General features: G+C 39.9%; 1 protein-coding gene across 2 annotated transcripts in view; it reads left to right on the forward strand.

Annotated features, from left to right (window-relative positions):
* lrba (LPS-responsive vesicle trafficking, beach and anchor containing) overlaps nt 1–12,188 on the forward strand; it is a 176,186-nt gene that overhangs the window by 18,272 nt on the left and 145,726 nt on the right. For both annotated transcript variants that reach the window (XM_068588540.1, XM_068588539.1), the window contains exons 2-6: nt 7,560–7,791; nt 9,083–9,183; nt 10,143–10,238; nt 11,021–11,142; nt 11,824–11,950. In XM_068588540.1, coding sequence (XP_068444641.1) covers nt 7,560–7,791; nt 9,083–9,183; nt 10,143–10,238; nt 11,021–11,142; nt 11,824–11,950 — 678 coding nt within the window. The remainder of the gene's footprint in view (nt 1–7,559; nt 7,792–9,082; nt 9,184–10,142; nt 10,239–11,020; nt 11,143–11,823; nt 11,951–12,188) is intronic.

The following is a 12,188-nucleotide window of genomic DNA, read 5'->3' on the forward strand; positions in this document are numbered from 1 at the left end:
ATGGGAGATCTGACTCTGTAGATAAGGATTGTTTGCATAAGTGATTACATATATCTCAAGATATAAAACACAACACAGAAAGTCAGGATAAAAAAAAAAAGCACACTGTTTTGTCTATTCAAGACTTGTTAGAAGGGATCGTCTGATCTTGTCGGATCTTATTAATGAGCTGAAACGCTGCCCAAACCACCAACATGCAGTGACGTTGTTTGCTGCACTCACAAGTCAACTGTCACCCCGCATTTAGTTTGCAGTCTTTGTCCTCGGCTCTTTTTGCTTACACTGGAAGTGGCTGGACTTCCGTTTCCTGCTGACACGTAATTAGCCAGTGAAAGGAGAGCCCACCAGCCTCTTGTGTCGGATATTTTTATGCCTATTTTTAATTTGACACCGTGGCGTTTTCCTGTGCACCAACATATTTCAAGATAAAATGAATGTTTCATAGCCGGGTATTGGGAGAAACCATACCTCGTATTTTATAGCATTTATTGAAGCAATAACCGGTTTGTTTTTCACAGTACAGATTCTTTTTTTCCCATTTTCTTTTTATTCAACAATAAGTACACCAATACAAGTTATAAACATCGACAACCAGAAATAAAAACACAAAATTAAAAACCTGCTGTCATATCAAGTCTGTGTCAACTGCTATAGAGTCCACTTACTCCATTTACTGTCCCTCTGTGATTCTTTCACACAGTACAGATTTTTAAAAGAACATAAGCTCAGAAACTTCACATCTGTGTGAATGAATTACATAATTAAATTTAATTACGGACTATCACATGTGTCCTAATTTGTTTTGGAAAAGCCCCCGAATGAAGACATTTTCACTCAAAACATTAAATCTTTGTTGCACATGAGCAAAGCAATGAATATAAATATGAAAAGGTCGCATTAGAAATCAATACATTGTTTTATTGATCCATTTTGTAATAAATATAAAAAGACATGACACATTTAATTCGTTCCTCATACAAACAAACGAGTCTTACGGTACTGTTAGGCCTGCTCCTTCCTTGCAACGAATAGATGTTCCTGTTTTAATGATTTCACTCCAAGGTGTCATTTTTCGAACAAATACCTTTCAACAGAACAACCCGCTACTGTCGTCACCCATTCTGAGTTTCTACTTGTGGAAGTTGGCATTCCTGTCTACGCATTAAGCAGGAAGAAAAGCCATCAGCACTTGTGTGCGACCGGGAGAGGCTGCACAGGAAGCCGGGAGTAAACGCAGCGACTCCTGGCACCACACTGTGGAGCCTCAGGGTGGTTCGCGTCATCTCCTGCTGCTCTCAGTAGCACTGGACGGCTCTGATCAGCCACAACTTGTCATATATATTTATTAATTAGATTGTCCCAGAAAATAGGGTGGCAGCTCGCGTGGCCACAAATGTTGTTGGCAGAAATAGCATGAGCCTCGGTGAAATATTTTGTCAAGAACATAGTTTCAGGTCACTGTGATTTGTAAATTGTGACATTTGACTGCTTTTGTTTCTATTAATAACAGAGGCGGCATGTTCTGAGTCATCAGGGCTTCATCAGGGTTTAGAATTTTCTAGTTATATCTTATATTTTAAGTCATATTTACATGTTTTACATATTTATATACTGTTAAAATACTTCACAATAAGACAGTTTAAACAGCATACAGTTGCTTTATGGATTCTCAAAGTTGATTGTTTTCAGTATAACATATATTCAGGCCATCTTCAATCACAACCTTCTACTAAAGCACAGAGGTGAACCCGGTGTTGTCAGATACAGTTTCCCCGCCTATCTGCGTTTTCCCCGACCTAAACTTGAACCAACCCTTATCCTGAACCAACAGGATGAGGGAATAGACTTCAACCTAACACCGGTACTGGGTCCGTAGGACTCAAGAAGTTCTGTAATAAAAATGCCTTAAATGTATTTAATCTGTGAAAATAAACTGTTTCAACTAAACGGAAATGTTTACAGAAAATGATAGATCTGTTAAATTGAACAGTCTTCAACCCTTTCGAGTTCAACAGATGTTCAACATCACCATTACATCGAGAAAGATTTTCCCAGATCAACGTCCTCCTGCATGCATATACTGGATCCTAAATGTGGTCACAATTCATGTGAATGTTGCTTTATTTTGAACCATGAATATATTATAACCAGAGCATGATATGATGCATGCATTTGGCCTCACTATATCCTCTCATCTACATCATCAGAAGCTCATTCCCTCATATCAGTACAAGCACCAGAGGGATTTGAGTTGGACAGATTATCTGCTGGAGCCATTTCAGCATCTCACATCAGTATGTTGGAAATGTGAGCGTTTGTCGGCAGTGAAGAGAGCAGGATTATAAAATGTTGTCGTATCACATTCATACATTCATGTTTTGGGTCACTGTGATGGATGTTTCGGTTTGTGTGGTATGGAGGGGGGAAGAATAAGCTGCAACTGCCTTTTTGGTTTGACAAGATAGCTCGTTAAGCGATCCCGTTAGAAGAGCGGTTGGAAAAGTAGGCCAGTGGTGCTGAAGGCACGGTCACTCTGACGGCCCATTTCTTTAGTATTCTGTTGCCTCTAAACCCGTAGTCAAACTGTTTTGTAATAACACATACAATGGCCTTTGCAGTCCTCTCTTAAAGGGCTAACTTAACGTAGCCTGTAAATTACATTTCCATACTTTTTCATCACTGAGGTTTCGCTGGCACTGTAATGAAATCAGTCCGACATCAGATATCCCCCTCGACCTGTCCTCGTGTCTAACACTCTCAAACAGACAGATGATATCGAGTGATAGATGTACTGCGGTCTGATTGTTCAGACCAATTCAAAAGCCTGATCTAAGCCATGTGACAAACTGGAGACGTTCTCGACGTGAGCGCACATTTGTCACAGGCGTTCTTCCATAGTCCGTCTCTGTCGTCGTCACCTGCAGGCAAATTGCTTTATGTTCAAATGATTTCACCCGTACAATTAATCGGGGTTTCATTAGGGAGGGAACTGAAGGACGAATATCAATATGCACACACAGAGACACAGACACACATGCGCACACACACACACACACACACACACACACACACACACACACACACACACACACACACACACACACACACACACACACACACACTTTGCTAGGAGGTTTCATCCCCCTGCAGCCGGGGCTTGGCAGGAGCAGTGTTTCTGCCTGTTACTATAAGCTTGGAAATTTCCTCCCCTTTAGTACAAAGTAGTCATCATTTGTTGCTTGTTCTCATCTTCAGCGTCACATGGCTGTCTGTAATGATTTAGAAGTCTGTTCTCACTACCAAAATTGTGTGTTCTTGTGATTTACACTACACGTTTGGTATAGACGGATGCTTTTAATATAAACCTTTTATTAATGTTACCCCTAATACATTTTCTATTGTTCCATTAAGTTGTCGTCAAAGTTTCATGCCAATTTTTGTCAAAATATATGTGAATCGGTGCATGCTACCTATGCACTTTCACACCTTGATATGCTTTTATCAACAGTTCAGGTAATGCAGCATAGGGTCCTGTTTTGATACCTATTTACATATACCCTGACTTTTTAATTTTTTTTTGGTATACTCTTACTTAAAAATCTGTTTCTGTCTGCTTTAGTGTGTCCTATTTTGCCTCCTTTTCCACTTCAGTTAGTCTAGAAGCTTTTTAATTTTTTTTGTGTGAATTGAAAAGTGTGCATGAGAAATGTGGCTGGAAAATTTTTCTTTAAATCCCCGTGAGGCCGCCAGTGAACACGGCTTACACTCCTTGTCCCAATTAGGTTGTTTACATGTAGTAAAAATGTTAACCGCCTGTCTGACGCCGTCATTGTTGACATTTGATTTCTTATCTCTCTGCTTTCCCAAAATCCCCACACCATCATTGGCCTTCTGAAATACAAGTATAGCTCAGGCAAAAGATATGAATACTGGTTATGGCGCAACATTTAGAGCCCTGCCATCCTCCAATGTTGTTCTCCATGGAGACCATAGAAGCCTGTTTGTGCTTTGTGTTACGGCCCAGTGGCTGCTTGGCTGCTCAGCCATGATTAATTCAGGCAGGCCTCAGGGGAGAACAGCCAGGCTAGGTTACCCAGCCAGGGGTCTGGTGTCGAGCTGCCATGAAGACAGTTGGCTTTATGGCAGCTTTTAGCCGCAGAGCTCTCCTTGGCTGTAGCCGAGGCTGGAGCTGGAAAACCACTCACACCTGTTCCTGAAATAGAGCAAAGTCAATGATTTGAATTGAACAATTTAAGAAAATTAAATGTTGTAAACCTTTTTTTGCTTATGCCCCAATAGATGCATTAAATGTTCTCACAGTTGTATGAAATTGAACCTTGTTGTAAGTTGAAAACCAAAGTTCAAAATGTCACATTTGATTAATGGTAGCATAATTCAGTCCGTTTATAATGTAAAGTCTACTGATGTATTTTGTACCCAGTAACAACATGGAGATAACCAGCTGCTGTGAGGTTTTCACTTGTATTCTGACTCAGCCGGCACAGTTGATCAGTGGTACGTAGTTTCTAGAAGTGCTGCCTGAGCTATAAAGTACATTTGAATATTACCACAGACTTTTAAAAACCACATCTGAAGAAACTCCAAAAGATTGGGCATCTTTGATTTTTTTGATTATACTTTTTTACTGGAGTTAAAACATCTCACTTCTGTGCTGCAGCTTGCTTTCATCTCTATTTAAACATTTGGATAAAAATCAGCCAGTCCAAACGGACTCATTACAAACAGATTTTAGAATCATCTTGTGAATCGCAGCATATAATGCATCTCACTTGTGACTTTGAATCCCAACTGATGTTTGAAAGAGACAACACCCATTATGACAGACAACATCAGACCTAACAGGTCTTTACTTGTTTCGTAGTCATGATTAAATATTACACACACTAGCAGATTGCAGCCTATAGTTCTATCACTGTTGGTGACTTCCTCCTCGTCGGTCAGCTCAGCTATCTGAATTCCACACGTGTCGTCAAAGCTGCATATGAGAAGTTTTTTTCTTCTCTTTACACTGAAGAATTTTGAGTTATTTTTGTATAAGTTTTAACTAATTGTCCAACTTATTTTCTCATTCATTAAAACTTAAAGCGTTCCGTTTTAAAATGAATAAAAAGGGAAATGTGACAAATCTTCAACCTTGAGAATTCAACCAACAAATATTTGGAATTTTTTTATTTATTTAATAAAGAGACAAAACATAATTTCTGGCTATCAACACAATCTCATTATTTTAGCATTATTTAAATCAGGATTTCCACAAATGTCTTGTAAGTAGAGCTGGGGGGATGTTAAGGTTGACTCTTTATAAACAGGACCACACACCATGAGGCAATTTGGCAAAGTAATTGTTCAATTTGTGTTGAGCCTTTCTGATTGTATGGAATGACAAAATGGGTCCAAACTCAGCCCTCTCCTCTGTGTGTGCCAGGCGTATGTCACTATAGTGTGGTACTTTGTTCCCGTCCTCGTGTTCGTTCTCCGTCTCTTTGGTCAACTGACTGATGGATGGACGACTCACGCAGAGTGTCAGGCTCATACATCAACTGTTACTGTGGCAAAATGGCACCCGACATCCGTTAAGGGCAGACCTGGCTGCAGCCTTTCCCCCAAGTTAATAAATGGTACTCTTTAGAGAGATGCATGATTTATCGTTGACTTGCTAAGTGACTAAAAAGGGAAGAATACTTTGATTTGCGCCCATAATTCTAGTGGCTAAAACATGAAAAATGCGAACAGACCTCTGACCAAAGTGCATTTTGTATGAGATGATTGGTTCACATAATTAGTTTAAAGCAAATGTGTTGATTAATAAATTAAGTAATTTATCAAAGACAATTGCTCGTGTTGCTTGTGTTTTCAGCTTCAATTTGAGTGTTTACTGCTTTTATATCTCAAAATATAGCTTATCTGTATTTATTTGAAACATAAATATATTTGCGTTCAAGATCTTTTGGGCGGTTATGAAAAGCAAACGCCACATTAGGCTTTGTGCATTTTTCAGCTTTTGGTTACATAAACAATAAGTTAATCATATAAGAAAGGGACAAATTGAACTTCTAAATATGACTAGGCCCTTAAATATTCAGATCATTAATTACATATACAATTTAGAGTATTATTTATACTGTATGTATGTATGTATGTATATGTATTAGTATGCATTACCAAAAAAACAAGGCATTATAATGTCTAGCTAAAGGAAGTCCTTGTGCGAGGTGATGGATGGGATCATTGTGAGAACGTTGATGCGTGACATGAGAAAACGAAGAGACATCAGTGAGAGGGGGTTGAACGGACACAAGGTGAGGTGTGTCAGTGTTATCATCACTTTATCCCTTGTCTTTAAGACAGTTGTGGTAGCAGCGTTACTCCAGTTTCCCCTCCTTCCCTATCTGCTACTCGACACACACTCGCTGCTTTAATCCGGCGTCACTCAATTTAATGGGACGGTTTTCATTCGCTGCCCCAAATCATATTGTTTTCACATCCAGCCTGTCTAATGGCACAGTACGACTACATGTTCGTTTTTGTGTTTTTTTTTGTTGTCTAGTCACACCTCCTTGATTCTTAACTTGACAGCCTTGCTCACAATATTAATTTGACATCAACATTGTTATTTTTCTTATCTTTTTCCATTAGGCAGGGCTCGATAATAAAAATGTCGCCCAAACTATTAAGAAGTGACGAATCATGACATTTATGGCTCATACAATTTATTTTCGCACACAAAGAACATTACTCCTTGGCAAAAGGACACGCAGTCGATCTCAGCAGCTGAACAAGCGTGAGCTGGAGATCCCTGTTAAGGCTGGCAAACATGGCGGGACTGCCTCTCTTTTTTGTTTTTTATTCTTAATACAGGCTGGTGTAATTGACCGTGAAAGAACATGTGTTCATTCTCTTCTTCCAACACACAATAAAACACACTCCTGAAGGATGTATTTAAATACTGCAACTGCTGTTTTACCATAGCCATTCGAAGGAGATCCACATTACTATTCATTTTGACTGTGTAATTTCTTGTATGTCGTAAGTAAGAATTAATTTAATCTGTGTCTGCAAGGCTGTGTCAGATGCTGTTAGTATTTGAGGCCCAACAGGAACAAAAGACCTCTAAATACACTTCTCACTGTTTGTCTGTCTGGATGTCTCAGTTAGTTTCACTGACGTGGCTTCATGTTTGATATTTTCTGCTCTAAGTTTATCGGTGCCTTCAGGCTCGCTGTGAACAGTTGAATCTACCGTCGGACAAACGGACCAACAAATAGACTGACAGAGTCCTGTGTTTCCCCCCTGACCTTTATTCCACTTGGCTAGCAGCATCTCTGATGCACGATTCATCATCTGCCTAAAATTGTGCACACACATACTATAAATGCCTTTTTTGAGACTCTTGGTTATGTTTCTGGTGATAATAAATTGTAAAATACATCTTACATTAGTTTGTTTATTTAACTTGAGTGACTGAAACCGTTGTTCCTCTCGTCCCCTTTGTCGCCCTTATTCCCTCACTCACTTCTATCTTTGCATTCCTCCTGCAGCTCGTCGGCGGGCAGTTTGACCTTGAGATGAACTTCATCATCCAAGAACCCGAGAGCATCGTGTGCATGGTGGAGCTGTTGGACAAATGCGAGCCCACCTGTCAGGCCGAGGTCTGGAGCATCTTCACCGCCATCCTCAAGAAGAGTGTCCGCAACCTGCAGGCGTGCACTGATGTGGGACTCATCCAGCAGGTGCTCCAACGTATAACCACCACGGACAGCATGATCGCAGGTACTCAAGTCCCGAGTGAAAAAATTGTTCTTTCTTTTCTCTTGATTGGATGATAAGAAACAATATGTTCTATCTCTTAATGCAGCATAACCATACTCATCTTAAATAAATACATTTTCATTTGGTTTCACCTGAACTGTGCTTGACCAAGACAAGACACTATAGGAGGTGCTTAAGTGCCAAAAACCAACAACCAGTGCTAAACTTTCCTATCCAATCTCTCTATCTACAATAACCTCATAGTTATTTATCCTCCATTTTTGCATACACTGTGATGAATTGCAGGAAAAGCAGACCCATTCCTCCTGTACAGTCTCCCCAGAGTCTCTGTCTAGTCTGTTGCCCATCTGCAAATTAGTCTGAATTAATCCTGTAGTGTTCGGCTCAGTGAACTTTTGCTAGCTAGAACAGCGCTGGCCTAGAGGGTTTGTGCAGTCAAGCAGGGGCGATATAGCCCAACAGTAACTAGGCAGCTGAAAGTAATGTTCATAGGGAAAATTACCACAGAACAAATGCAATGTCCTCTACCTCTGAATTGTGGCACACAGTTCACTAGAACTTGAGCAACTTTTTTTATTGATACACATTTACAACTGAACATGTCTTTTACATTAAGCTTTTATGATTTTATATATGATTTTATTTTTAAATATTTGTGTGCATGTTATTAGATTTGGTAGAAAGCTGACAGAAAATGGAGAGAGATGTGAGAAAGGACATGCAACGATGGTCCCTTGCTGGACTTTCAACCGTGGATGTTGTATTTTATGATCAATGCCTTAAACAAGGTCACCATAGCGCCACAACTATGACCTTTTTAATATATTTGCAAACAGTCTCCTCTCTTCGCATACACAAGCTCTTCTGAAATACTTGTTAGGACTGAGCTAAACAGTACTTTTAAACGCAAGTATTAAAGGAAAAAGACCAGCCAGATACAACAGTCTGCCACTTATTGTTACATTTTGAGAAGGGCCGTGTACGTGCACACTAGTCATATATCTGTCATACCATGCTCATCATTAGCCAGTAATAACTAATGAAAGAGACTGCACAGTAGCTGGGACTCCTGGAGTGTCTTCTCTATTTTAAGTCTCTTTAAAAAAAATCTTGGTCTTGCTCACCCTACTTCTTTTTAAATACGTCTTAGCTGCTCAGCTTCTTATAGCTGTCGCTTCACTGTCATATTTAGATTAGCAAAATGCCAATAAGGATTGTAATACTTTAGTTTTTAGCAAACCGTTGCCACTTCTGTTGTAACATGCCGTGTGTGTGTGTGTGTGTTTTGCAGATCTACTGGTGGACATGTTGGGCGTCCTCGCCAGCTACAGCATCACAGTAAAAGAGCTGAAGCTCTTCTTCAGCAAACTGCAAGGGGAGAAAGGCCAGTGGGTGAGTCAGAGTTATGCCACAGCCATCCGTCTTGGTTGTCTGGGACCAGCATGAGGAATGTGCGAGCAACACTTCAACTACTGCCATCCCACAGGCCGGTGCCCTCGTCACAGAGACGAGATAAATCACGTAGAATACTACTCCGCAGTGTGAGGTTGTTCGTGAAATTGCGTAAAACATGTTTTAATGTTACACGATTTTGCTGTTTTACAGTTGAAGAACATTAGTTTTCTAAACTAGGCTGCTTGAGTGGTTGTGGTGTTCCTATCATGGAATAGCCACAGTAAACTCCAGATGTATGAAAGTTGTACAGAAGATAAGTTTCTACATGCAGGCAGGACCAGTGGCACAGAGGGAGAGACGGAGGAAGAGAGAGAAAGTAGCTCATTGATCAGCGACACTAATCAAGTTGTCAAGGAAATAGGGCGAGTTGCTTTTATGCTTCGAAATTTCACCTCACTCTCCCACTTTCAAGCAGATCTTGTCACCACTCCTCTCTTCATTTTGTTTCGTGTGAAGTATCTGGGGATATGTTACGGATGGGATGAGTGCAGAACTTTAACAACGAAGTGCTCTGGTACTGAACAACATAAACCACAACCTTGTTGAAAATTGTGAAATTATACAGGAACTTTTATCACTCCCACGGATTGAGCTCCAATATCTGAATTCTGTGTGTTGGAGCAACACATTTTACTTTTTGGGCTTTACTTTTGCAGTGTGTTATAAGCATAATATGTAGTAAATGAAGATACTACTGAATTCTGAGTGTGCTGCTGAGTAAGTCTGGTTGTCAAAGTCTGATGAGTCTCAGGTAAATTTAGAACAAGCTGAACCAAAGCTGCACTTGTTTTTTTTCATTTGTGGCCTCGCGCATAGACAGTACGTGTGTGACTCAGGTTCATATGTATGCCTGTCTAAAATGATCTTGTGTGTTTTTGTGTTGTTCTTTTCCTCAGCCTCGTCATGCAGTGAAGCTTTTGTCAGTTCTGAAGTACATGGCTCACAGAAATGGCCCCGACTCATTTTTCAGCTTCCCAGGGAAAAATGCAGCTGTAAGTACACGACAAAATGTCAACCATTACATGGCAGAATGGAACAACATTCCCTTTTTAAGTGTATTTGAACATAGATGATGAGCTGATACCCATGAATTTCGAGGTTATTGCTCGACTTCTCTTTTGAATGTTTCGGTACATGAGAAGCAAGATTTTCAACTGGATATTAATGGGAAATTAATAAATATTGAGCCACAGACTGTGGAACCCATGATGGACTCCCAAAATGTACAATATAAAGACATTCTATTATAGACTAATGAGAAGGAGAAAGGGGGGATATTACAAAATGGTCTCTCCTGAATCCTTTTATAGTAAGTGCTTTCTAAGCTGTTTTCATGTGAATCAGCCGTTCACTGACCCGTGCAGTTTTTCTCTAATTGATAGGCTTTACGTATCCTCTTGGTCATTATCTAGTCTGCCATTACATGGCAGACCCTTCTCTGGCCTGAAAGGATATTGAAATTTTGCGGAACTGTTGTAAAGTTTCTCTAAATATATGATGTTGTGGCTATTGGCTATTCATCTTTGGACTATTCAAATCATGCTTTGAGGATTTTGGTTGCGTGCTTGTTAGTTTATTCAAAACCTCGGCCTTGTTCTTTGTCATCTGTATCATGAAAAATTAGGCCGCAAACACAGGCTGTGTCCTTTTTCTGTAGGTGCATAATTTCTTAATTTAAGTACCAAACAACCTTTAATTTGTTTTTGTTTGTAGAACGAATGCCTATTGTACTAACCCACAGTTTTGTGTTATTTGAATTTTCCCCCCCTAATAGGCAATAGCTCTGCCTCCTATAGCAAAATGGCCGTACCAGAATGGGTTTACGTTCCACACATGGCTCCGCATGGATCCTCTCAACAACATCAATGTAGACAAAGACAAGCCTTACCTGTACTGGTAGGTAACAATACTGTTCTTTGACTAGTAAACCTTTGTTTGTCATTTAAATGTTTGATAGAATAGAGGAATTGTTTGAAAGGTGGTGTTACATGGGTGCATGCAATTTAATTATCAACACTTGCATGTGCACATGTCCCCGTTTATGAAAATGTATAATTTTTAAAATGCATTTAATCCCCCATAACGTGCTGCTGAAGTGCAGTCTCCAGCGTCTCAGATAAAAAATGGTTGTGCGTCTCCCTCCATCTTTCCTGTCTCTTCATCCTTTGCGTCCTCTCTGAGGATCCGAGGGTTGGTTGATCTTTCTTTTCAACCAATAATTAATTTCTGTCAAAAATCTAATTTACTCAACGGGGATCTGTTTAGGCGTCTGTGAAAATGAGTACCAAGCTGGACGGCTTGAATCTGTAATAAAAGCTCCTTTTCAGCCCTGTGCCCTTTTTAACAAAACAAAAAAACGATTAATTCACTAAATCACACGCGTCCATATCCCCAGGACGTGTGGAATGATGGGAAGAGTCTGTGAAGTTGAGAAGTGATTGTTTGCTATCTTCATTCATTTGAAACCCTTTTAAAGTATTTATAATAATAGAACCCCATGTGACCCCTGAATGTCGTCAGTATGAATTTGTGCAGCCTCACTAAAACTGTTTGTATTTTCCATTTATTTCTTTTCAGTTTTCGCACCAATAAAGGCATGGGTTACTCTGCACACTTTGTGGGTGGATGTTTGATAGTGACCTCATTAAAATCGAAGGGGAAAGGATTCCAGCACTGTGTAAAGTACGACTTCAAACCACAGAAGGTACGAAAATGAACAAAACACGATGCACAATACTGGCACTGGCTTGGTGAACCAACCAAACATTCATGCACACAAAAAGGCAATGCCTAGAAATGTCACTATAGATAGTTCAATGAAATCAGTCTGCACACACATAATCAATCATTTGTGCGCACACACATGTGCGCACACACACGTGCGCACACACTAAATCTGGACTTTGCTGTAAGAAAGAACTGTCACTTCTTACCGGACTCTT

The sequence above is a fragment of the Clinocottus analis genome, unplaced genomic scaffold (genome assembly GCF_023055335.1).
Source record: "Clinocottus analis isolate CAN_PGR_092001 unplaced genomic scaffold, fCliAna1.0.p SCAF_22, whole genome shotgun sequence".
NCBI classification, from domain to species: Eukaryota; Metazoa; Chordata; class Actinopteri; order Perciformes; family Cottidae; genus Clinocottus; species Clinocottus analis.